The following is a 26598-nucleotide window of genomic DNA, read 5'->3' on the forward strand; positions in this document are numbered from 1 at the left end:
GGGCCGGCTGAGTGCCCACGCAGTTCACAGGGCGGGAAGACCAGGTAGCCTCTGCAGCTCATCTCCCGCCTTACGGTGCAGCGGTGATGCTCATGGCGTGGGCAGTGAGAGACAAACGGCTTGGCTGGAGAGATACCTCTAGACCCAGAAATACGTGCACACACTGGAGTGTGGTTTGACACAGCCAGCTTAGGGCACCTTGGGTAGGACACATGCTGTTTAGTCGGGAGATCCCTAACCACTCTCCTCTGCTTCAGGTGGAAACAGACTACTGCCTGCTGCTGGCTCTGCCCTGTGGTCGTGACCAGGAGGATGTGGTGAGCCAGACCGAGTCCCTCAAGGCTGCATTTATCACTTACCTGCAGGCCAAGCAAGCAGCAGGGATTATCAACGTTCCCAACCCTGGCTCCAATCAGGTTGGTCCATTGTCCCATCCGTACCCCACATTTGTACTCACAGGTAGGGCCAGTTTAGGGCAGGGCAGGGCTGGCCTGCCTGGTGACGTGGGTATTTCTAATACCAACTAGAGTACCCCAGGAGTTTCAGGAGGAGGTAGGTCCACAGGCAACATGGGTGGTAGCCACCAATTGCCCAGCCTGGAAAGAGGAACTTGGGAACAGCTTGACAGGTGTTGACCTGGAACTGTAGAGGCCAATGGCAAGGCGCCCTGGCCTGATTGATTGCAGGGGCCTGTCAAGGCCTGCCAGGTACAAGTATAGTGGGAGGGTTACGGAAGACAGCGGGTCCCACTTTCTCTCTCCTTCTCCAGCCCGCCTATGTGCTGCAGATCTTCCCACCCTGTGAGTTCTCTGAGAGCCACCTCTCCCGGCTGGCCCCTGACCTCCTCGCCAGCATCTCCAACATCTCTCCCCACCTCATGATTGTCATTGCCTCTGTGTGAGGCTCTGAATGGTCGCCACCTCGGGGTGTGTTCCTGAGGCTCTGCTGCAAACACATGAACACAGGACAGAACCGCCGACAGCCCGGCCAGGCAGAGGGGAAGCTGCTGAGGGGCAGACTGCCAGGCACCACCAGCTGCCCTCGCCCCCGCGCCCGCCCAGCTCTGTGGATGGACCTCCTCTGGGGGTGGTGCTGCTCGTATGTTTACATGAAATTCTCGCCCAGGACAGACCACCGACCCATGGACTGACAGGAACTTAGGGGCTGGGTTTCTCTCCTCATTTGGAGAAAAGGACCGGGGCAGTGGGATTCTTCTGTTTTTATTAAACAGAATAGAACAGCCTTTGCACTAAATTAGTGACTCGCACAGTGAACACAGGCTGTAATGCTCTGGACACGTGTACGTGAGCACGCCGTGGACTCTCACGCAGGACTTGGGACTTGTGCTGAAGCTTTGGGGTCAAGGAACATTTCATTGGTTTTTTTGTTTTTTTGGGTTTTTTTTTTTTTTTTTTTTTTTTTTTTTTTTTGCCCCGTCTCCTCCTCCCTTCCCCTGCTCATTGGACGCGTCATCTTTCTTAATTCTCCTGCCACCGCCACCACCTTCAACTCATCGGATGTACAGTTTACAGTTGAGCAAAAGCAAACAGAAGGCTTTTCTTTCTCGGTCGGATGTGCAGAACTTGGGATGTGAATATATAAATATATAATATATATAAATATATATAATACTGACTTAAATCAAATTTCCCTGACATACATTTTTTTTAATCTGTGCCAAAAATGTGTTTTCAAAGAAAATCTTATTTTCATACTCAGACTTTGTACCGTCACTCATTTGTATAAGTGCGCTTCGTTACAGCACGGGTCCTGTTCCCGCAACATGGAAGTGTCACATGGCACCTGTACAGAAGACCTGGCCACCCCTCTTCCTGTGACCTGGACCTCTCCCTGACTTCCTAACACTTATTAATTTATGAAACTGTTTTTCTCAGCGCAGTTTTGTTCTGTGTGTCCATTGGATTACAAACTTTATTAAAAAATACAAAACACCTCAAGTGTGCGTGTTGTTACTCAGGTGGGAACCACAGGGTTCCTGGCTTGCTAGACAGCAGATCCCACCTCCCATCTGTGAACAAGGGTCCTTCCTGCTGCCTAATCTTCCCCAGAGCATTTCACCATATCCTTGGAGACTTTTTCATCATAAGTGCAGGTCCAGGGCACCGGGAAGGTACTTCACACTTTGATACATAATGAAACCCTTCCTCTCCCCCTGTAAGATCCTGCCCTGTGCTCAGGGCTGGGGGCTTCTTCCCTTCTCCTCTCCCTAGGGCATTGTTCCCTGGAGGGGCAAGGAAGGAGCCCAGTATTCCTGGGGCTGTTAGTTCTGTACCCACTTCAAGACAAGAAAAAGCTCTGTGGCACCAAGGTCTGGATGAAGGATTTGGGGCCCGTCCAGCTCAGTGGGGCCCCTACATGGGAAAGCACAGCTCTGCCTGCTGTGACCCCATCATCAGAGCTCACGGCTGCTCTGTTCCCTCCCCTTGACAGCCTGGCAGTAGACTGTAGCAAGTCAGTGTTGTCACAGCATGGCACAGCAGGAGCCTTGGTAAAGAAGGTACTAGGCTCCAGTTTACTGAGAAGCCAGCCTGCCGCCTGTACCTCTGTATGGCTGCTTTCGCTGAGGGGCCTAGGCTGCTGTGCACACACCCTGGGGCAGGTCTCTCAGATGAGTAGAGCTGCGTCTCAGCCACAGGGTGCTGGCCGCACCTTAAGTGACTCAGGACACAGTATAGAGCTCCACTTCCCACGAGGGACAGCAGGGCGTCCCAGGGAGCCTGGTCCCTGAGCTAGCGCTAGCCTTTCTGCAGTTATCGGGACTGTTTCCCATCCACCCACTGGTGACACACAAGCCATAGGCAACATTAGAAAATAATCAAATTTATTCTCTCTAGGGAGTAGGGCAGGAGCACCTTGAGTCCTAGGGTGCCATCCATCCTTAAATAAACAGTCAGAGGGCCACCTGCTCACTCGGCAGGTGGTAGGCAATCAGGAGCTGTGGGTGGAGTTTCTGCCAGCGTGGGCTGGCCCTCAGTCCCATCCCTAGGACGGAAGACCAGCTCTCCAGCCTGCAGCATCTGCCCAGCTGGCCACGTGCTGCCCGGTCCATACTGCTGGTAGAAGTCCGCATCCGTCTGGAACATAACCAGTGCCTGGGCTGTGTGGATCCGAACGTGCTGGGCCAGGCTGTTGGCATCCAGGAACTTGTCCCCACAGGAATCACAGGCGTAGAGGATGTGGGTGTTGGGGTCTGTGGAGGTGGGGGCTGTGATCAGGGTGGGAAAGACCTTGAGGGTCCACCGGCGTTCATGCCCCAGACTGCCCATCTCACCTTCTTCCTGCACCTGCTTGACAGCCTTGCTGATCTCAGCTTTCAGTACTTCCGTCTCGTCAGCTGTCACTGCGGCCCCCACCGGTACCACTGTGGGCAGAGTCAGCAGGGCCTGAGGCAGAAGCCACAGGGACCTGCCCCACTGTTGCCACCTCGGCAAGCTGCCTCTAACTACCCTCTGCTGCCCACAGTCCACACCTGTGAGCTGAGTGACCGCTGTTGCTGCCAGTGCCTCAGTGGCCAGCGTGACCATGTCATCCACAGTGACCACGCTGACCTCGCCACCCTCTTCTGGCTCCAGGATCTTGATGCCCGCCTTGCCCTGATGCACGGTCTTTACATGAGAACGCAGGTTGTCTACCCGGTTGAAACCACGACCACACTTGTCACACAGGTAAGGCTTCTCTCCTGGTGGGGAGGCGAGTTACCATCCTGCCACCTGCAGGCCTCCTGCCACCTGCAGGCCTCCCGTCCCCAGCAGCCCCATCTTTCTAGCAAGAAGTTCTCTGAGACAGCCGCCAGCGCTGGCAGGTGCCTCAGGTGCATCCTCCTGGGAGCACAGTTGAGCTTCAAGGCTACCTGTGAGCAAGTGTGGCCCTGGCCTCCCTACCTCTACCCCTCTAGAGGTGTCCTGCAGGATGGGCTGGGAAGGGACACACGGGCGGGGCGCGCGAACTCACCAGTGTGGATGATGATGTGTTTGGACAGGTCCCCCACATTCACAAAGGCCTTGCTACACACACTGCACTTGTGCGGTCGGATGTTGTCATGGTGACGAATGTGATTGGCCAGCTGGCTGGACTGGACGAATCTACAGGGCCACAAATAACGGGCTCAGGAGGACCCACAGGAGGGAGCTCGGGGGTCCCCACCACTGTGCACACAGCCTGGGACTTGCCCTCATGCTCCCTGGGGTGGGGACGGACCACTACCTCTTGCCGCAACGCTCACAGACGTAGGGCTTCTCCCCCGTGTGTTGGCGCACGTGGGCGATGAGGGAGCTGGCCTGGGTGAAGGCCTTGCCGCATATCACACACTGGCACGGCTTCTCACCTGGGGCAGAGGCACACGGCACTTGCACCCACTCAGCTCCCTGTGCCCCTTCCACAGCCCACACAGGGCCTCCTCACCCACCCGTGTGGATCCGTACGTGCCGCTGCAGCGCGCCCGGGTCAGCAAACTGCCGCTGACAGTGGGTACAGACATAGGGCTTCTCCCCACTGTGTATCCGAAGGTGGCGCTTGAGGTTCCCTTTGGAGAGGAAGGGCGACACTGGTGTGCAGCACTGTGGGGGGCTGAGGGGCAGGGGTTGGGGAGCCAGGGTGCTCTGGGCCTACCTGAGGTGGTGAATTGCTTCCCGCACTCCCGGCACTTGAGAGGGCCATCGGCAATGTGGATCTTCAAGTGGGCCTTTAGGTTCCCCACCTGCAGCCAGACGGGGGCTCAGAACGGTCCCCATGGAGCCTGGCCTCTCCCCCACCTCTTAAAGCACGGAATAATGGGCTCTGGTTCCGGTTCCTCAGAGGGCCAGAGCTCCACTCCTGACTGAGGCCCTGGGTCCCAGCAGTAGAAGGAGAACCAAGCACAGCCCAGTCTAAGTCAGCTTGCCCTTCAGGGAACCATCCTAGGAGAGGCCCTGTCCACAGACAGTGCCGGTCCTGGTCCACGCTACCCCTGGGAGCTACCAGCAGGAGCCCCTGCCGTGCTGGCTTGGGGAGGGGCGCACACCTGGTTGAACTTCTTGTCGCAGTGAGGGCACTTGTGCTCCTTGTCAGTGTCGTGAGTCTCCAGGTGGCGCATCTTGGAGGTGGGGTCAGAGAAGGAGCGGCCACAGTAGTCGCACTGGTAGGGTTTCTGGCCACTGTGCACCAGCTGGTGGCGCTTGAGGTTGCCGGAAGTGGTGAAGAGCTTGCCACAGTCCCCGCACCGGTAGCGCGCCTCCCCCGAGTGCCTCTTCTTGTGCAGGTTCAGCAAGCTGATGAGCCTGTAGCTCTTGCCGCACTCCTCGCACCCATAGGGCTTCAATGGGCTGTGGGTCAGAAGGTGCTGGGTGATAGCAAGGGGTGCTTGCAGGGTCCCAAAGAGGCACCCACTCTGGGGAGGCAAGGAGGGTACCTGTGTGTCTTCTCGTGAGCCTTGCATGCTGCGGGGTCCGAGAAAGCCTTGCTGCACTCGCGGCACGAGAAAGGTTTCTCCCCCGTGTGGATGCGGATGTGCCGTTTGAAGTTGCCCGTGTGCGTGAACTCCTTCCCGCAGTCCTGCGGGCGAGCAGGAAGGAGTGCGTCAGGGGCTGCAGAGACCCCGGAGGCACAGGGCTGGCACCGCCCACGGCCCCGCACCTCACACTTGTGGATGATGGAGCCATAAGCCTTGGACTCAGTGCGATCGCCGTAGGTGCCCGAGCGCAGGTGCTGGCCCTCCATGCCAAGCTCCTGCCCTGAGTCCGTGCCCACAGACTCTTCATTCTCCTCAGGCGGCTCCCCGTTCTCCAGATGCATCCCCTCTTCCTTGACTGTGGCAGGCCCCGTGCCCTCTTCCTCTGGCTCCTCTTCTCCTTTGCTGGCTGGTTCCACTTCCACTTCTACACAGAAAAGGGCAGGTACTGAGGGGCTTGGCTGGGATCAGAAAACTTCTGGGTCTGGCCCAATTCCCTCCCCACTTCACAGATGCTTTTCTTTAGGTGACAGTGACTCCAGGACCTGTAACCTAGGTATTTGCAGCTTAGAGCATGTGAGGCCTCAGGCAGATGTGTGCGGCCACTTGAAACCAACAGGTCCTTGTGAGGTTTCTGGGCAGCACGGCACAGCTTGTGTCATGCCCAGGGCTGAGCCGAAGCTCTGGGGCTAAGTCAGGGTGCTTTCAGACTAACAGAAACATGGAGGGGATGTGCAGCTAAGACAGCTCAGGAGCCAAGAAAGAAAAAAGATCAAGTGAATGAGGGTCCACGCAGGACAGGCTAGGGACAGAAGAGGTGCTCCACGCAGTGGGAGACAAGCCCTCGGAGTGTGCACGCGGGGCCGGCCCTGGCTGGGTGGAGGGGCACCTTGCTCTGAGCTCTCTGACAGGGCCTCAGCTTCTGCAGCAGCCATGCCACTCGTGGGGTCGGGCTTGAGCTCCACAGGTGGAGGCTCCCGGGGAGCATCAGCCTTCTCCGTCTGCTCTGCACCTGAGGGGGGATGAAAGGCCAGATTGGGACTCTGTCCAGAAGTCAAATAGGTCTCTTCCATGGCTGGAACAGACCCTGCAGAACCAACTGTCTGAACTAGACATGAGCCAGAAAAGTACAGGGGCGCACGCCATCGACCTCCCAGCCACAAAGCCTTTACTGCTCCGGGGCTCAGGCTGCTGGCAGGTGACGGACAGGACCAACTTCCAACTGTCCATCACCTCCCTCCAGGCAGCCGGCCCATGAAACCAACGACAACTCACCACTGGATGCGCTCTCTGCCTGGCCACCCCACTCCTCTTTGAGCTCTCTGCCTGGGCTGGTAGAGGAACTGCTTCTTGCCTGGCCCAGCCTGCTCAGCATGGTGGCTGCGGCCTTCTCTTCTTTGGCTCTCTTGTCTCCTCCTGGAGCCAGAACAGGATAGACTTGTCATTTTCCATCAAGTGTCAACTGCCCGGGGGGGATGAGGGGCTCCTGCGAGTCGAGTCCCCCTGGGGCCTTCCAGGTACTTCACTAGTTTGTTCAGAGAACACCTTACCCCAGGACACTGGTTTCACAACCACTGCAGGTGCGACACAAGTGATGTGATCTTACCCGGGCAGGAGACACTGGGTGTGTGTCAGTGCTGAGCAAAGAACCTGACCCATGAGAGGAACCTGCAGGCTTCTGAGGACACCCTGAGAGCTAGAGGGCTTCCGGGGGACAGCTACAGGAAGCTTAGGCAGGAGCTCTGCTCCTGGGCACCTAGTGGCCCAGGTGGGGCTCCTGCCCAAGGTTAGGAAGGGGCGGGCACGGGGTCCCTTCCCAAGAGTGTTAGCCAACCCTTACCAGCTCCCACAGTGAAGGCAGGTAGATGAGGAATCTGAGACCCAGCGAGCTGACCCAGAATGAGGGGTAGGGCGGGGCAGGGACGCTGTAAGAAGCCACTTTTCAAGAATGGCCTGCCAATGACCTTACCTTCCACAGCTGAGGCCTCTGTATTTTCCCCAGTGGTGCTGGTTGGCTCAGCAAGTGACCTGAGTGTGTGGCAGGCTGTGATTATATCCTGCATCTGGAGGAAGCTGGCCACGGCTAGTACATCATCTACGTTCTCAGGGCTCAGGTTCAGCTTAGCAGTGTACATGAATTCCAACACCTGCCCCAGGCCTGTCCAGGAGTAGAATCAAATTTCCAAAGCTGAGTAGTAAGCCTCCACCACCTTTCTGCTGGGCTGGAGACAGCTTCTAAAAAGATACACAAAGGGACAAGACAGCCCTCCCTTCTGACAGCACGGTCCTTCAAGACCTCCTCACCTGCTCTACCTAACCTTCCATCATCTGACCCTTGTTGTCTGTTCCCACATCTATAAAATGAGAGAATGCCTCGTCCTGACCATCTCAAAACCAGGTCACAGGGCTCTGGGTGGAAATATAGACCTAGGACTGATCCATCCTTCCTCAGTTCTAGGCCCATCCCAAGCCTGTGCCCCAGCTAACCCATTGTCATTCTTGACACAGCTTGGCTGTCAGCTCCAGGACTGATCTGGCAACAGAGAAGTGTCAGGAAGCTCTAGGGCCAGCCTCACTCTGTCCCTGCTTTTCTTTTCTGCCCTAAGCATACTGTGAACCTGTGCCCCTGCTCACTCCACGCCTAGTCAGAAGAGGCTCTGAAAGGTGGGAGAAACTTGGGACCTACAGGGTCAGAGCTCAAACTCAGGAGGGACATGGCCTGCTGGCACTGTCCTAGAAGGGCCTGGCATGACAAGGCCCTGGCTTCAGCGGAGTACCTGCTGCATTACTGATGTCCAGGTGCACCACGTCCTTCTGGTCTACAAAGAGCATCTTGAAGTACTCGCTGCAGGCGGCCAGCACCGCTTTGTGGGCCTTGAAGTCAACACCGTCCACCACAAAGGTGCAGTCACAGAGAAGGCCCAGTTGCCGCTGCTGGTTCAGCTGCTCCAAGACACGCTGGCTGTGCTGGGGGAAATCCATGGCTGCAGAAAGCCAGAGCCTTCTGTGAGCAGCGGGAAAAGATGCCAGCCCAACTCTTGCTCATTGCCAAGCCGAAGGTTAAGACTCACCAGGGAGATGGGGAGAATTAACAAGAGGCTCTTCTACCACAAAAGGGTGGTAGATGGAGTCTAGATGGCTCCAGACCTTTGCTGTAAGCCAAGACAGCCCAGTCACTCCCAAAGCTTACTCAACAGGCAAGTTTCCCAAACCAAAAAGTGTCAACACCGCCCCACAGCAGAATCCACACTAGGTAACGAGCTAAGGTGTCAAAACAGCAAACAAACGAACACAAAATGATTGCTGTCCTTGTAGCACAAAACAGTTCAGCATGCTTTACAAAAGGAACACATACACTGTTAGAAGAAAATCCAAGTGCTTAGCTCTGGGCTCTATGTCCAGGCGGCTCTCCCATCATGAACCTACAGCTCCTGTGGCTCCCGGGGGGGGTGGGGGTGGTGGTGGTGTGTGCTCTGAGCAATTTCATTGTCCACACAAGGCTGGGCTCTCTAGGGTGGGGATCTTATTCATCTCCCCCTACTCCCCACCCCACCCTTGCTTAGTCCCTCCCTCTCAGGCTTAAGGAACTACATAATTCGGTTTAAGTCTGCTGCCTCCAGCAACCTCTGAGTGGTTACTCTCCCAGTAACTCCAATCCTGATCTAAGAGCCGCCTGGGCTGGCTTCCGTGCTCAGGGCTCACTTAATACCTGGAAATCCTACAACTGTCCCTAGGAAGTGCACTCAGAGATGGCCTGGTGCTCAGTCATGAACTACACAGACAGCGATGAGATAAATACCCAAAGTAGCCCATGCCAGCCCAGCCCCACTGCAGAGCCTTCAAGATCAGCATTCTCCTAGGGAAAACAAAAGGAGTTTTCTTTATAGAAAAAACCTGCCTCAGAACATTTTAAAATAAAACCCGGCACTCACTCAGTGAGGCAAGTGCACAGAGCAGGCTTCGGTGCCAAGTCCAAACCCCAATAACTTCCTGCCCTCCAGAACCCAGCTGCCCTGGCAGAGAGTGACTTTGAGGCATTGTGCCCTGATGCAGCAGCACTGGCTGCTCCTGCTGTCCCCACTCTGGGCTGTCACTGGCCTACAGCCTGGAGCTGCAGTGACCATGTGGAGCTGGCCACCTGAGGAGAGCCAACAGAGGCCATGCCCCTTCAAGCCAGCACAGGCACATTTACCACCCCGCGGTTTCTGACAACTCCTGAGCATGTGTCTGCAATCTCAGCACTTAGGAAGCTGATGCAGGAGGATGACAAGTTCCAAGCCAGCCAGTGTCACTGTCTCAAGCAGCAAGAAAATATGGGGTATGTACTTGCTGAACTAAGGGGAAATACTGAGGGGGAGCGTGGCAGCGAGCAGGCCAAGCACAAACTCAAATTGGAGACTGGGCCCTGTCCTGCCAGGCCCAAGCAGGAGCTTGCTTTTGTGCCTGCCGTGCCAACATCTACAGCTGGAAGACAGCCTGCAGCAAGAGGTGGGCAGAGAACACCCACAGCAAAGCCAATGCAGAACAGGACACCTCGTAACGACACTTCCCTCTAAGCCACTGGTTCTCAACCTTCCTAATGCTGTGACCCTTTAATACAGTTCCTCGTGTTTTGGTGACCCCAACTATAAAATTTTCATTGCTACTTCTTCATAACTGTAATTTTGCTACTGTTAGGAATCCTAGTGTAAACATCTGTGTTTTCCAATGGTCTAAGGTGACCCCTTGTGAAAGAGTCATTTAACCTTAGAGGGGCCAGGATCCACAGGTTGAGAACCATATTTCTAAGTCCTCAAATCCCAGGAAGAACAAACTCCCACTGTTGACCTGAAGGGAAGAGAGGGAGAATCTCAGTGCTGCTGTTCAGAGCACAAGATACTGAGAGGAAGCCATGTCCAAGCCTGGGGCTAAGTGCCCTTTCTAGGATACCCAGGAGCTGAAGGGTGCATACACCAAGGCACAAAGCAGAAGGCGTGGCACCCCACACCAGGCTGATCCTAGAGCTGTCTTCTGAGGTGAAAAAGCTGTGGGCAGACAAGAGTCATCGTCATCATCTCCACAGACTGCACCACCTCCTGAGTGCAGAAAGGGAGCCAACACTCCATGTTTGGTTTGTCAGATGAGGAGTGTGGCGAGTGCGAACACGGAGCCTGCATTCTTGGTGGAGCCCTGGCAGCCTTCCTTTGTCTAGAACAGTCACTTAGTCCTGGCCCATCGTAACCTTTTCACTGTTCCCCTGTGTTCTGCAGCCCCCACTTGGCAGCAAACTACCCCAACTCAGGGAGTGGAACCCTCAGTGGCGTCTGCTCCTTAGGGTTCTGTGAGCTGCGTGTGGGGTTGGTTGTTTCCTCCGTGGGGTGCTGGGCCTGGCTAACCTGGAACCTCGGAGACTTGCCTGCCTTTGCCTCCCAGGTGCGAGCAGATTAAGGGCATGCTCCATCACACCCAGCAAGTTCAAGGTTTTTAATAAAACAAATAAAAAGCAAAACATAGGGGCCAGTCACAGCAGAGGGCCCATGGTAAAGATGTGCCACTCTCAGCTCGGTTTCCTAAGGCCCTGGCGGTGGGGTAGGATGGTGAGCTTCAGTGGAGATACCAGCCTGACAAAGGCACATGTGGATGGGACACTAGAGGACTGGCAAATACACATCGCCTCAGTCCAAACCATTCCGGATCGGATACCCACTCTGCTCAACTCGGCAAGCCTCTCCAGCAATGAAGAAAGCGCGTGTACAGTGGCTTCACCTGACCGGCATCACAGTGCCGGGACACCACACCTGCTCACCAGCAAATTAAGCAAACAGCCAACTTCTCTGTTGCTGCCTCAGAGATGCAAGGATGAGGCAGGAATTCTCCAGGCCTCAATCCAGGGTCTGCGTCTGGCTGCCTGGGGCCCAGAGTGTCTCCAGTGGTGCGGGGGCTCACACATTCTTTACAGGGTTAGTCACACCAACTCAAATACGCCACTGGCATGCACCCTTAGCACCCAGCAGCCGTCTGTCAGCATGAAGCAGAGACATACTCTAAGTTAATCTTTTTAGGATCAGAATCCTGCATCACAAGGTCTCTACATCCTTTCACTTGGGCACTCTGGATACGACTAGACCCACCAGTCAAAACCATTATCCCTTCTAAATATAATCTGGAAAGTTTCTGTGCCATAATTCAAGGAGGGTAGTGAGACAAAGGGAGGGCATGCAAAGCACAGCGCCACTGGGGGTGGACTTTCTCTGCTGACAGGCACTTTACAGCAAGTGACTGTTAAACCCTGAGGGGGCACTTGTGTGAAGCCAACTGCCTGCCTGCAAGCACCAGGATGCCTCAGTGGCATTGCTCCCTCCCAAAGCCAAATGGGCCTGTCAAACACTGAAACATGATCCAAGTTATTGGCAGGCACTGACTAGCATGAGAGGCGGCGCCACATCCTAGGACGGAAAACAACCTCCCTCGAGCACACACTGAGCTTTGCTGGCTCCCTAGACAGACTGGCCAGCTCTGGCTTCCACACAGAGGTCACCGCTGGGAGCCACTCACCTTTCCCAGGAAGGACAAGTGGCTCAACAGGCCAGGGAAACAGAAGTTCACCAAGGCCAGTTCTGGGAGGTTGAGAGCTATGCACCCAGCCCTACTACCAACCTGTCTCTTCAAGTAAAACCTGGCAGAGAGACATTTGTCATCAAATCTGCCCTGCGAGCACAGTGCTCCTTGTCCAGCAAATGCTTGCCTTGTAGCAAGACTGTGTTTCGTCCATTTTTAGTGGTTTATCTAGTTATACAGACGTGTATACCCTCTCTCTATCTAGAAAGATAACCCTTCTTCCATGAATTAGAGGGGACAGTGCTGGGATCAACCCCAGGGCCTGGCAAACACTTGGTGTCTCCCTCTTTACAGAAACATCCAGATCTGCTTGGAACCACTCCACATTTTTGACATTCATCCTCTACTGACAGCGCTGCCCTGACTGAGGACCTGGCCTCTGTACCTGTCTACCAGTCCTCAATCCATACTGTTTTCTGTAATTTGTATTATATTAAAAAAAAAAAAAATTTTTTTTTCTTGAGCTAACACAATCCTTGAACTCACAACCCTCCTCCCCCACCTCCTGAGTGCTGGGATTGAAAGTATGCACTGTCCGGGCCAGCTTTCAGTTGGAGTTCTCACTTGTCCTCTGATACCCATCGTGCCAGGGTGCAACACGAAGGCCCCCAGGTGCTGGAACTTTTGTTCCCTTTTGCTTCTTGAGACAGTCATATGAGTTCAAGCTTTGAACTTGTGATGTAGCCAAGGATGACCTTGGCTCCAAAGTAGAGAAGCCAGCATCTTGATACCGCATGGCCCGGCCTCCAGGACTACAAGGAATACCTCTTTATAACTTGCCCAGCCTGTGGTACTATTATAGTGACACAGAACACACCAAGACCAAGATAAGCATTTGAGAAACAATTCTATGAACCTGGACGGGCAAAGGTGAGTACAAAGGTAGAGCTGCCTGATACCTGTAGTTAGGGCACCTGGTGACGCCACAGCTCAAAAATCAGACTAGGCACAGGGAGCAGCAGGTTCCATGCCCCTGACCGCACTCACCTGAGGTGAAGCACTACAGCTTTGAGCCTCCCCAGGTGGGCTCACCGCTGATCCCACATGTAACACAAGCACTGAGTGTGTGCAGTCGGAGAGAAAGGACCTCTCTGAGGGGGAGAATTTAAGCAACGACCTGGAAGAAGTTCAAGAGGGAGCGGTGCCACTCTAAACCCAGGAACCTGGAACCATTATGAAGGTCCCCTCTTTCAAAGAGACCTGTGTGATGGCTGAAACAGGTGGCTGGGCAGGAGAGGCTGGGTCATCCAGGATCTCAGGATAAGCTAGACTTTAGAATCAAATGTCCCCCCTCCCTCATCTCTCCCCTCCCCAGGTACAATGACTCTTGTCTGGGCTCAGCTCTGTTATGTACCTGTAGGTGAGCCTGCTGCCTCCACTGCCCAACTGCGGGTCTTACAGGTGTGTGCCACCACACAAGATGTACGTGGCAGTGGAACCCAGGTTTCAAGCACGGTAGGCAAGCACTTTACCCATGAAGCTACACCCAGGTTTCTTTTAAATACACTTTCTTTTAAAAAGCCTTGGGAGAACTGAAAACAGAACGACAACACTCTGAAAGGGCCACTTAGCCGTTAAGGGACTGTCAGCCATCACACAAGTCTCTTTGAAAGAGGGGGTGGGGTGGGGCAGGAAGGCCAAGCAGGGAAGGCCACAGACTCGGGGCCTCACAAGCTGGCAGCAGTACTCCACCTAAGAGCCTATGTTGGGCTAGAGGGAGGTGGCCCATGTCTTTAATCTTTAGCACTCGGGAGGCAGAGGCAGGCAGATCTCTTTGAAATCTCTGAGTTCAAGGCCAGCCTGGTTTACACAGCAAGTTCCAGGACAGCCAAGGGTACTCAGAGAAACTCTGTCTTGAAAAGCAAAACACAAAACAATAATATATGTTGGAGCTGACATAATTAGCTGTTAAAGCAGAAGTGGGCTGTGAGTGGGAAAAGGGGTTAGGGAAAAGCAGAGGATGATATAAAAGTTCTGTCATTAGAAGCTGGCATGGTGGTACCATTACCGAGAAGAGGAGACACCAGAGCCCATGGAAAATCAAAAACTCTATCAGACCAACTACAGACAAGACAGTAATAAAGGAGGCGATACTGGGGAAAAAAAGAAAAAGAAACAAGCCAGAATGATGGCTCAGTGGCTAAGGGTACCTGCTGCTATGGCTGATGACCTGACTTCCACCCGGCAAACACACAAGGTAGGACAGAACCAGCTCCTGCCTATTATCCTCTGACCTCCACATGTACATCATAGCACACACACAAACACAAAATAAAAACATAAATGTAAATTTTTTTAAAGAAAAGAATGAAGCCAGGCACAGTGGCACATGCCTGTAATCCTAGCACTCAGGGAGGCAGAGGCCAGCCTGGTCTACAAAGCGAGTCCAGGATAGCCAAGGCTACATAGAGAAACCCTGTCTCAACAAAAGAACGAGAGAGCAAGAGAAAGAAAAAGAGAGACAGAGAGAAAGAAGAAAGAAAGAAAGAAAGAAAGAAAGAAAGAAAGAAAGAAAGAAAGAAAGAGGAAAGAAAGAAAGAAAGAGAAAAAGAAAGAGAGAGAATGAGGTAAGAGTGGCAAGAAATGAACCAGCAGGGACAGACTGGGGCTGACAGCCATAGAGGGGCAGCTTATCCTCCACAGTCCAAAGAAGAGCCAGCAGAGATCAGAGGCTGGCAAAGTGCTGGCTGGAGATGCCTTGGTTGGCAAAGTGCTTGCTTAGCATATACAAAGCTCTGGGTTCAATCTCCAGCAATGCACAAACTGTGAGTGTTGGTACACACCTGAAATCCTCAGCTACACAGACTTTGAGGCAAGGCTGGGCCACGTAAGGCCCTGCCTCATAAATAAATAAATAAAGCTGACAAAATTAAGATGTTCTCAGTTGGACTGCTGGAACCTGAAAAAAACATTAACACTGCTAACACTGGAAGGGTTTACTCTCTGGGCCTCCCACAGAATACCACAGAACAGGGAAGCATTTCTCCCTTGAGGAGCTTAAGGCCCTGAGTGACATTCAGCACCACCCTGAGCACTTCAATGCTGAGTCACATCGTGGCTGACTCATGCTCTAGAGAAAACCCACATCCTGCAGGGCATGGAGGGAAACAAACAAACAAAGACCAGTAAAGAGCTCCTCTCAAAGGGGCGCATGGGGGTAGTTGTTAACCAAAACCTTTCTGTTTTACCACTCATAAATAATATCCATTCAAAACTAAAGCAGAGAAAGGAAGTAAAGTGCATTGGGAAGGAGGAGATTTACTCAGAGCCAGAGACCTTTTCCATGGTAAAACCTGGCTGTGGTGGAATACACCGGTAATGCCAGCATTAGGAGGCAGAGGCAGGAGGACTGCCGCTAGTGCAAGGCCAGCCTGAGCTATCTTGTAAGACTCTGTCTCAAAATAACAACAAAGAACATTTTATACAAGACCTGGTGACTAAAAACTTCTCAACAGAAAAAAATTATTTCATAAGGGAAATGGAGAATTACAAAATTTTTCATAAAGAGTGTGCCACTCAAGAAGATTCTGGGAGCAGAAATCCCTGAAGGGGATCCCCCTCAGCTTCTGGTTCAGATGACCCCGACACTGTGAAGAGCTGCCTGCCATTGCTGGGGCCACAGCTCCTAAAAGCCCGGCTCCACACAGCCTTCAGCAGAGCCGGTCCTTGGTCTCTAACCTCCACTCCTTTCTGTGAAGCAGCGCTAACAAGGGAGCCTTCCACTCCCTAAAGCTGCTCTTGGGCACCACCATCATGACCCAGGAAAACATGCGGGATCAGTGACAGCCAGGAGACCAGGGAGGAGCCCACTGTCCGGGAGCTCACTCTCCTCTACCAGATGGAACACAAGGCCTCGGAGCTTGAGACCCAACCCTGGGCCACCCCCTTTATACAGAGCAAGGAGGCTTCATTGAGAAGACACAGTACGGCCATCCCACAGAGAAAGGAGACCAACTGCTGCTGTGGCCTGACTTCATGGTCATTCAGAGCTGAATGGTTTTCCATCACACAGGCGCGCACTGTTACGGCTGTTACTGCCCAGCCAAGCTAGATGGCATGGTGCTACAGATGAAGGTACCACGTGCTCTGGCTGCAGGACAGGGGAAACCAAGCTAGACTTGAGCTAAGAGCCTCCTCCCTGTTGGCTAGCCCGCACGGTGCCAGGAGGTGCTGCGGGGCTGTTAGCAGCAGCCCTGCTCAGCACGCCCCCATGAGCACACTATTCACTGACCGGCAGGGAGTGCCCACTGCTGGAACAGTGGCGAGTCTGTTGCGGGGAACCAAAAGCTTCCTGAATGACTTGAGATGCTTCATGGAAGGGTACTCATCGTTGGTTCTGTAAACCTGGTCAAAAGCCTGTGGCCGCAGAGGTCAGCGTCTAGCAGGAAAGCTGCTGCTGCTGCTGCTGCTGTCTTACCAACTGGATCTGACATGCCCATCGGATTTCCTTCTGAATACTTATGTCACTGCTCACAGCTCGGTGCTGCCCTCAGAGAAGTTTCTTGGGAGTGGACAGCAGCAACCACAGAGGCTCATAACTTGTCCAAGTGAAGAAACCATAAATGGGTAACTCTATCACCCTTCCAAGCCTCAGGGGACATCTTGACAGGGGAGCAGAGAGGATGCAAGAGCCTGAGGAAGGGTGTGGACCACGACCTGGCCCCAGCATTCCTGCACTCACAGCAGCTCTGACCACTGCACAAGTCTGGACCCACCAATGTCCCGAGATGGAGTGAGAAGGGGCTCATGGGGGGCCACCCCTCTATGTTCCCACAAATAACTCCTCATCCATGCTCCTATACGCAACCTTAGTTAAACTCACTGGGTTAAAGAGAGAGGAGATGGGAGCTGGAGAGATGGCTCAGAGGTTAAGAGCACTGGCTGCTCTTCCAGAGGTCCTGAGTTCAATTCCCTGCACCCACTTGGTGGCTCACAACCATCCATAATGGGATCTGGTGCCCTCTTCTGGCATACAGGCATGCATATGGACAGAGAGTGCTCATCTACGTTAAAAAATACAGAAGTAAATAAAATTTGTGAAGCTTTCCCTTTTTCTAAAAAGGAAAAAAAGAGAGAGAAAAGAGGACATGGAAGTAAAGGAGGACTAAAGAGGAAGAAGGAAGTGTGATGGAGGAAACATGACAGATACAATATGCACATGTATGAAGTGCATTAACAAAATCATTATTACATATACTTAACATGTGCTAAAAACATTAAGATTCTTCAAAAGAAGGAACTTAACGCTGAGCAGTGGCTCACACTTGTACTCTCAGCACACAGGGTGAAGGCCAGAGAATCAGGAGTTCAAGGCCAGTTCAACTGCATACAACCCTGTCTCAAAAAAATAAAAAAAAAAAGACTTTGCAGACCTCAGCAGGACATGCACTCCTCACATGTTGGCCTCTCCTGGCTCTCCTTCCACATTAGGCTTGAGTACTAAGGTCCTTGTAGGGCTAAGATCTAATAAGGGTTAAATGTATATCAGCTCATGAGCTTGCCAGGTTAAAACATGCATCTCCAGTCGGACAGACAGCACAGTGACCACAAAATCAGGTGCTCCACCAGCACTTCACATGCTGGGTTTTTACTTTAAATTCTCACTACAATATTGTTTTAGGACTGCAACAGGTCCAGGCCACAGTGATGCACACGCTTAATCCCAGTGCTTGGGACGCTGAGGCGGGAGGACCAAGTTCAAGGTTAGTCCGGCCACTGAGCAAAAATCCTGTCTCAAAAGCAAAAACCAGGAGCTGGCGGTGGTGGTGCACACCTTTAACCCCAGCGCTCTGCAGGCAGGCAGATTCCTGGAGGACAGCCTGGTCTAGTTAGTTCTAGGAGACAGGGCTACACAGAGAAACCCTGTCTTGAAAAAAAAAAAAAAAAAAACTTTAATTAATTATTGAAAAAAAAAAAAAAAAAGACAACTGAAGCCAGTGAAGGCAAGACCCATCTCAGCAATGTTAAGTGTATCTACATGGGTAGATGTTGGTGTAATGTTCTTTTGAAATGTATACACCTTACCCTTGTTCATTCAAATGCTGCTTTCTCTCTCCCACTATCTGGTTTCAATCCTGACATTGCATTGTGATACTTATTCTAAGCATCACCTGTCTCAAATAAACATGCCAATATTTGTTTTCCAATTTGTCAATTAAAACAACCAGCCATGATGTTGAGCAAGGAGAGGATAGGGTGGGCATCCTGGTTCAGAGTGGGAGGAGAGGAAGCAGGAGGAGTAGGAGGGAGAGGGGAGGAGCTGGAGGAGAGGGAGGAGTAGGAGGGTGAGGAGGAGCAGAAGCTGGGAGAGCAGAGGCTGGAGGAGAGGTCTTGAAACACGTGGAGAGATGGACCAGACCTAAGATATCACTAAAAGCAAGTAAAATGGGTAAAATCTAAATGGTAGGAAACCACTTGAGCTTGGAGGTTTAGGATGGAATAACTATTATCCAGCACTGTGTTCTAGGTCACTAAATCCTAGTCTCTGTGTGGTGATTTGGTTATACAGCTGTTTAGAAGCCTTACTAAAAGATACATCAATAGTAAATATTAATAGTTTGTTACAACAGGTAGAAAACAAGTTCAAAGCTTCTAAGAAAAAAGATCTCAACAATTTAAAACTGTATTTATTGTATTATATCTGTGTGTGTGTCAGAAGAAAGAAGTTCTCTTCCCTCCACTGCGTTCTAGGGTCAAACTCTGACTGTCAGACTTGTGGTCAGCCCCTACCCCACCTCTTTTTTGAGACGGGGTTTCATACTGCCCTTCAACTCAATACATAACCAAGGATGATCTTGAACTTCTGATCTTCCTGCCTCCACCCTCAAATGCCACATGCCTGGTTTAGGCAGAACTGGAGATCAAACCTGGGCCTCTGTGATTGCTCTTCATGCATGGTACCCCTGAACTACAGCACCAGCCCCATCTCTTAGTTTTCATGGCTTGTCATAATAAGCATGACTTAAAATGAAGATCAGACCATGCCTAAACAGATACCAAGAGTGACCAATGATTCAAGTTCATGTGGCATGGCACACAGAGGAGGACACAGGGATAAAGTCACATGTCTGTAGATACTGAATAGATGTCACAGTTTCTGCTGACATGGCACATGAAAGGAGTATCAAGTTTGATAAGTGACACCAAGACAATGTGCTGTGCTTACTAAAACAGAAAGAAGGAGAGCAAGCAGTCCTCGTGTCTCAGAAACGGAACCATTAGGGACGGATTACAGGAAAGTGGGATGTTTGGAAGGAAGATTCAAATATGTGGAAGCAGAACTCAGCAGATGGAGAAATAGCTTTACCAACATAAAGAGGGAACAGCCCCACTCCCACCCCCACAAGGTCTCATTAAACCCCCAAATGCCTGATCCTTTTGCCTCAGTTTCTCATTATTGCCCTCAGTGCTGAAATTACAGACAGGCACCACAGCCATTAGGAATTTTTTTTTTAACTAAGAAAAAAAAAAATGCTACTTCCAGAAGAAAAGACTGATGAATTACAGGAAATCTGAGAACTCTTGTCCAGCTGGAGAGACGGTCCAGTGGTTAGAAGCTCTTGCAGAGAATGTAAATTGGATTCCCAGCACCCACGTGGTGGCTCACAGCCACCTATAACTCCAGTTCCATGGACCTGATGCCCTCTTCTGACCTCTGTGGGCCACCAGGCATGCATGTGGTACAGATATACATGCTGGCAAAACACCCACACATAAAATAAAATAAGTAAATCTAAAGAAAGAAAGAAAGAATTTCTTTTTATAAAGGGTGGAGGGCATCCCAGTGTAAAAAGGCAAGCCAAAAATCACAGGTGCATAGTGACATGTCTAAACAGCAAAGGATTAGTATACAGAACAAACACCACAATGTCCACAGAGGGCATTGTGGCCCAGGATGAGCACCCAGTCATCTGGGAGGAGGATGGGTTAGTGTCATAAGACAGAGCAAAAAAACCAAACTGGACTGGCAAGATGGCTCAGCCTGATGACCTGAGTTCAGTCTTTGGAACCCACTCCATAATTCTGTCCTCTGACCTTCACACACGCTCTGTGGCAGGCATGTGTCTACACTCTCTCTCACACACACACTCATGTTAACAGTGAAGTTTAGAAACCTCCTAAAAAGACAAGCAAGTAGAAAAGTGAAGGAAAAATTTAAACAGATGTTTCAGAAACACTGGGAGTAAAATGATTCTCAAGTGTAAGGCTCTTGCCTCACTAAGAATCAGGAAACTGCAAATCAAAAAGTCTAATATTAGAGAGGCAAGCATGGTGATTTCAGGAGGTGGGAGGAGTAGGGACATTGCCCAATGAGCTAGACAGTGGAGTAACAATTAATGTAGCCAACCCCCTAGCCCTAGGGAGACAGAAGCAGGAAGATTACCATGCATTTGAGGCCAGCCTGAGCTAGACAGGCAAACCTGCGCTCCTGAGCAAGACCCTGATTTTAACACATTTTAAAGGACTATGAGTTGAAGAAAACATTATACTGAGTTTTAAAACATATAAACTTAGCCAGTGTGGTTCCATCTCCAGTGCTCCAGCCCACCAAAATTAATGCAATGTTCTGAAACATGAAGGGCAGCTTGGAGAGTCCCTATGAGGCCTCCAGCCCTGGCTGGGACAGAGGTGTGCTTCCTTCTCCTAGCTCTGGTGTCTGCGCTGGGGGGCAGGGGCCGGGGAATCTGTGGCAGAGACTTCCATTAGGGACAAGACAGTCTGTAAGAGTGGCATGGTGGGTAGGAACCAGCTCCACTGCTAGATCTTTCAGGACCAGAAGCTGGGCCTGTCTGATGTGGCAATGAGGCCCCGACTGCTCCTGGCCGCACCTGACTCAGCTCCCTTCTTCATCCTCTGCTTCCTTCCTGTCTACTGTTTGTTTAGGGCTTTATTTTGTTTTGAGACAAGGTCTCTCTATGTAACCCTGGCTGGCCTGGAATTCCCTAGGAAAACTTCAAACTCACAAGAGGTGAGCCTGCCCCTCCCCACAAGCTCCTGGGTTAAAAGCTTATGCCACCAGGAAATCAGAGAAACTGCACCCAACTGGGGGAGGGGAGGAGGCTTAAGACAGGTTTCCAGATGGCAGGAATTAGGCCAAGAACCCTCTACTTAAGAGATTCCTGGAAGACCTCTCAGGGTATGTTCTCCAAGGTTCAGAAACCAACAGCTCTGATTAGGAAGCTGGGGAATCCTGGAAAAAACAGACAGGCACAGCACAGTCCTGACTCTGCAGATGACACTCAGCTAATGTCTACCTAGGGGAAGGACAGCACCCAGATTCCCTGCTCTGTCTGGGCTTTCCTCCCAAGATCCTGGCTAGTTTTTGGGGCTCTTAAGTCATTCTGCACCATGCAGCAGGAGGCAGAAGACATCTGGTAAGTACCCATAGCACACCCTATAGATCCCATACCATTCTCAAAACACCTGTGCGCTTGGAGCGCCTTAACCCTGTTTAATAGATGGGGAAACTGAGTCTTGACAATGACACAACTGGCCCTTGGACAAAGCCCAAGACAGGGTAGCGGAGAGTCACATTTCAGGGTTCTCACTGTCCCTACCCATCTCAAGTGACAGTTACCATTCCTTCAGTCTAAATTGCCACCACCTCAGCCCAGCCCTCTGACATCAGGCAGGTGCATCCTCACACTTGTGGCCCAACGTCTAGGATGCCCTGTACATGTATGTGACAACAAGTGCCCTGCTTCTGGAATCTGGTCATGCCCAGGACCAGGTAGTACAGAGCACACTTCACTGGGAGACAAGCCTGGACACTTGGGCCCAAGCACCACAAATCTACCGCCTACTCAGTGGCCTGGGAACACACCCAGCCCATTCTCACAGCTTCACTGGCCTTCCCTTGGGCGTGGCCGGGCCTGTCACTCTGGGACCGGGAGGAGGGCCTCACAGCTGGTTCTCCTCCAGCACTAGGGTATTATGACTCATTCTTTGCCTCCAGATTCAAGAGATGACCTACATTTGGACGCCATGTTATAAAATGCACCATTTCAAACCCCAGAACACTAAAAGGGTGCATGAGTTTTTGAGAAGTTCCTATATAACGGCAGGACCCAAAGGAGCCAGCATGGGCCATCAGATGGATGCCTGGCTTAAGCAGAAACACATGGTCAAAGAAACCCCGTCAGATGCAACTCATGGAACAGTGGCCTGCTCAACAGCTCTAGAGTGAGTGTTTCTACACTGCCTTTTTCTGTTTTGTTTTTTCGAGACAGGGTTTCTCTCTGTGGCCTTGGCTGTCCTAGACTTGTTTTGTATGCACAGAGATCCCCCTGCCTCTGACTCCTGAGTGCTGGGATTGAAGACATGGGTCACCATACCCAGCTACACTTTTTTTTTTTTTTTTAATGTATTTGTATCTTATGTGCACGGGTGTTTTGCCTGCATGTATGTCTGCGTGAAGGTGGGAGTTGCAATTGTGAGCTCCCATGTGGTTGCTGGGAATTAAACCCGAACCCTCAGGAAGAGCATTCAGTGCTCTTATCCACTGAGCCAGCTCTCCAGTTCTAGACTGTCAAGGGGTGAAGGAAAAAGAGCCACTGTATTTGGGGCTGCTTAGTTGGTGTGTTTTTTTTTTGTTGTTGTTGTTGTTTTGTTTTGTTTTTTTTTCATTGATCTTCAGCACTGGAGAGTTGAACTCAGGACGTCAATAGACAAGGTTAACACTCTACCACTGAGCCAGACCTCTGCCTTGTAGGCAAAGTTTAGATTTCACCTAATTAAAGTACAATAAAAACTGAGTATAGTGACACATGCCCTTAATCCCAGCACCCAAGGGGTACCAGTGGATCTCGGTAAGTGTGAAGCAGCAAGCTCTACATAAAAAAATCCAGGATAGCTAAGGGTAGAAAGACAGTGTCTCAAAAACAACAACAACAACAAAACATGCCCAATAATTAATGCACTTTAGTTTTTTAGCTTTGCTGGCAAAAATTGATAAGTAGATCAGCCATGATAGCTCATGGCTATCATCCTAGAACTCAGGAAGCAGAAGCAGCAGGATCACTTTTAAGTTCTACGCCAGTCTGAGTAATAGAGCAAGTACCATTGAGACTCTATTCAAAAGATAAAACAAGGTTTTACCAATGATGTCACAATAAAAGTATAACAAGGATTTTTGTTTTCACTATTTTTGAGACAAGAGTCTCACTGTGCAGCCCTGGCTGGCCTCAAACCAGAGATCCTCCCACTTCTGAATGCCGAAGTGCTAGGCAAGGTGTGCGCCACCACACCTGACTTTACTATAATTTAAAAGAAAAGAAACCCTGAAAACATGATCTGACCCACGCTGAGTGTAGATCATGACCAAAAGCAACTGGTCTCCTGGCAGCTTCTGTCCTTCAGGGCTATAGACATACCTCAGATCTCCAAAAAGCCAGGGGCTCTCTTTTCAGACAGTGTGAGTGTAGGAACTCCAGCTCGGCTCCCGTGCTCCAGCTCATCACCTGAATCAAAGATACCAGAGAAGAAGCTGCAGTGAGATGTGAGGGGCCCACTCGTCCCTCGGGTGGGCTCTCCCTCCCACGCAGCAAGCAGACAAATGCAGAGCTTAGTACAGAACCTGGCAGAAGGTAAGCCCTCAGCACATGGTGAGTGGGTTATGGCCTGCTGTAGAATAGACTGTGTGCTGGGCCTGGGAAATAGATGATCAGGACCCTAGGCTCCACACTCAAGAGCCCCTTCCTGAGACAGCCCTAGCCCAGTGATGATCTTGCCCGGCTTAGTACACAACACTGATTTTCACCCCACACACTTAGGCGACCTCTGGTGGATGACAGCCATAAAATCACCACCAGATAGCTTTACCTCAATGTTTCTGATTTTTTTTTCCTTCAGGGTGAGGCAGCGTGTCACTCTATATTCAGGCTGGCTCAAAACTTGTGATTTAGCTCCGGCTATATAGTGAATTTTTATCTATCCACAATTCTGTCTTGGCCTCCCTGGTGCTGGGACTCTAGGCATATACCACCACCCCAGGTTTCACTTGACTGTTTCTCAAGCACATATTTGATTTATTTATTCTTTTTGTTTTGGTTTGGTTTTGGTTTTTCAAGACAGGGTTTCTCTGTGTAGCCTTGGCTGTCCTGGACTCACTTTGTAGACCAGGCTGGCCCCAAACTCATAGCAATCCACCTGCCTCTGTCTCCCAGAGTGCTGGGATTAAAGGTGTGCACCACCACACCCAGCCAACCAGCTTTCAGGCACATATTTACAACTCATTAAAAGCTAAACCTTTCAGCCAGTTGTGGTGGCACATGCCTTTAATCCTGGTGCTCAGGGACAAAGGGGCAGGTGGATCTCTGAGATCTGGGCCAGCCTACTCTACAAATCAAGTTGCAGGACAGCCAGGATCTACACAAAGAAACTCTGTCTCAGAAAAAAAAAAAAAAAAAAAAAAAAAAACAATACACTAAATCTTTCCTCTTGTTCAATGTCTTCCTTGTCCTGCTTCCTACCACGCTGAGCAACACCAACATCTACCAGTCAAGGACAGGGGTCAGTGCCAAGGACTTGGCTTAGCAGGTCAAAGTGCTTGGCTTGCTATACAAGCCTAACAACCTGAGTCTGATTCCTCAGAACCCACAATACAGTGTGGGCACATCTGTAATCTCAGCTCTCCCAGAGAAGAGATGCCAGGCAGAAGAGAGAATCAGGTGGATACGGGCAGCTAGCCTGTGATACAGTACACAGCAGAAACAAGAGAGACCCCGACTCAACAAGGTGGAAGATGAGAACCAAAAAAGTTGCCCTCCGACCTACACACACACACACACACACACACACACACACACAAACTTTTAAAAAGAAACGGGACAATCCTAATGACTCTGCCTTCTAACTGAAGTTATCACCAAGTTTTATCTGTCTACTCTCTGCATCTAAGTTTCACTCATAAATTAGTCTCTCCCCCCTCCCCTCCCTCCTCCTCAGAGCTCCTCCGATCCTCCTGCCTCTGCCTTCCAGTGCTGGGATTAAAGGCCTGTGACACTAAAAGCATCTAGCAATCTCTTAATTGACTTCAGGCTCACTCTTTAATCCTCTTCAGCTTGCCCCGGTGATGTTTCTAGGCCACAAACCTGATTCTTAAATACCTTCCCACTACCGCAGAAGTGTTGAACTAGGTTCGCATCTTCCCAAAAGACTTCGGCTGAGCCTGCTTCCGTGGCCTTGCCGCCCACCGCCTACCTCTGATGGAGGGGGAGAGGCCCTTCAGCATTCTCACAGACACCACCTTCATCTAAGATAAACTGCCCTGTCCTGCCTCAGTCCTCTACCGATCCTTTAGGCTCAGCTTTCTGGGAGGCTGGGACTCCCTGGATTCACCTAGACTGTGCAGGGCTCCCTTCCAGCAGCAGCGCAGTAATATCTGAAAAGCCTGTTTCTCTCTCCAACGTGACTCTTGAGCTTAGAATGGTGATGACACAAATAACAGCAAGGGACTTTCCCGGCATTCACGCTCTTAACTGTAAGCATGCTAGGCCCTGGACACCTATTATTTCATGTAACCCATTAGACAATCTTAGAAGGCAGGTTTTAATATATCCCCCGCTTTTAGGGTGAGGAAACTGAGGTAGAGAGAGTCCCGGTTTGGAGCTGGAAACCCTAATCCCAATCGGGGACCTAGTCCATCGGCATCTCTTGCTCTGTCCTCAGATCTGTCAGCGGCGGGGGGTGGGGGGAGTAGGAGGGAAGAGGGATGGAAGGATGGATGAGTGTATGAATGAATGGTTTATCACGGGGAGGGATCAAGTGTCCACTCCTGTTCCGCAACACATCCAGGTCGCCCCGCCAACCCCGCGCCGTCCCGCACTTCGCCCCCGCGCGGCTGCAGCACGCCCACCCGCCGCGGCCGGCGCGCGCGGGGTCAAGGGGCGGTGACAGCCCGGCGGCGGGGGCGGAGATGCCACCAGCCGCGGTGTCACCCAGCCCCGGAGGCGACTCGTGCCCCGTCGGCCGCGCGGGTGCACCGCCACCCCTCCGGGGCCGCTCCCGCCGCTCCCGGCTCCCGGCCCCGCGGCGCCCTCCGCCCCGGCCTCCCCTCCCCCACGCAACCGTCCCGGCGTCCCGCGTCACCGGCTCCCGCCGCCTCCGTCCTGCCTCCCGAGACTCCCCGGCCGCCGGCGCTGGCCCAGCCTCACCTGCCATGTCCCGAACCCCGCCACAGATGGAGGTGCATCACGGCCGCGAGAAGGCCGGGAACAGCACTTCACAGCAGACAAAGGGCGCCGCCATGTTAGAGCCGGGCGGAACCGACCTCGCCGGCTTCCCGGCTGTAACTTCCGTCGCTTGCGCAGCGCTCGCGCTAGGTGCGCGACCGCCGAGAGGCGCATGCGCCGAGCCAGCCGAAAGTTCGTTGGCGCACTTCTGGAGTCGTAGCCCGTTTTTAACTCTTGGTTCTCCGCTCCGAATAGCTCTGCAGCGGTGCTTCCTGTGTACCAGACACTACGTTAAGCTGTTTACAGTTCGTTGTCTCATTCCTCACGCCACAAAACCGTGTTGTTTCTCCTCTTTTTTTTTTTTTTATGAAGGAGTAAAACCTT

The 26598-nt window shown here is 51.8% G+C and overlaps 2 protein-coding genes across 6 annotated transcripts in view; one reads left to right on the top strand and one right to left on the bottom strand.

The window, feature by feature from the left end:
* Window positions 1-1952, top strand: part of Spen (spen family transcriptional repressor) — a 70607-nt gene extending 68655 nt beyond the window's left edge. For all 3 annotated transcript variants that reach the window (XM_060379149.1, XM_060379152.1, XM_021630746.2), the window contains 2 exons: window positions 258-416; window positions 770-1952. In XM_060379149.1, the coding sequence (XP_060235132.1) occupies window positions 258-416; window positions 770-901 (291 nt within the window). In that variant the 3' untranslated portion in view covers window positions 902-1952. The remainder of the gene's footprint in view (window positions 1-257; window positions 417-769) is intronic.
* Window positions 1953-2825: 873 nt separating this feature from the next.
* Zbtb17 (zinc finger and BTB domain containing 17) lies at window positions 2826-26348 on the bottom strand. Of its 3 annotated transcripts, XM_021630684.2 has the most exons (16): window positions 26197-26348; window positions 23416-23502; window positions 8224-8430; window positions 7416-7604; window positions 6722-6862; window positions 6336-6458; window positions 5632-5873; window positions 5408-5550; window positions 5021-5321; window positions 4630-4717; window positions 4427-4543; window positions 4225-4345; window positions 3973-4103; window positions 3491-3700; window positions 3293-3382; window positions 2826-3211 (listed from the first exon to the last, which is right to left on the bottom strand). In XM_021630684.2, exons 3-16 carry the CDS (start codon window positions 8426-8428, stop codon window positions 2928-2930), a joined length of 2385 nt encoding a protein of 794 aa, XP_021486359.1. In that variant the 5' UTR covers window positions 8429-8430; window positions 23416-23502; window positions 26197-26348; the 3' UTR covers window positions 2826-2927. The 3 variants fall into 3 exon arrangements, with proteins under 3 accessions (XP_021486359.1, XP_021486406.1, XP_060235136.1); XM_021630731.2 differs by lacking the exon at window positions 3491-3700; XM_060379153.1 differs by lacking the exons at window positions 23416-23502; window positions 26197-26348 and having other exon boundaries at window positions 7416-7681; window positions 8224-8363.
* Window positions 26349-26598: the final 250 nt, after the last annotated feature.

Source organism: Meriones unguiculatus, chromosome 3, assembly GCF_030254825.1.
Source record: "Meriones unguiculatus strain TT.TT164.6M chromosome 3, Bangor_MerUng_6.1, whole genome shotgun sequence".
In the NCBI taxonomy this organism is placed as follows: Eukaryota; Metazoa; Chordata; class Mammalia; order Rodentia; family Muridae; genus Meriones; species Meriones unguiculatus.

Coding starts and splice junctions, on each gene's coding strand:
- Zbtb17 (XM_021630684.2), bottom strand. CDS start 8,428: ATGGATTTCCCCCAGCACAGCCAGCGTGTCTTGGAGCAGCTGAACCAG. Junction 5,874..6,335: donor GTCAGAGAGCTCAGAGCAAG/GTGCCCCTCCAC, acceptor TTTTCTGTGTAG/AAGTGGAAGTGGAACCAGCC. Junction 3,701..3,972: donor ACACATCATCATCCACACTG/GTGAGTTCGCGC, acceptor CCTCCCCACCAG/GAGAGAAGCCTTACCTGTGT.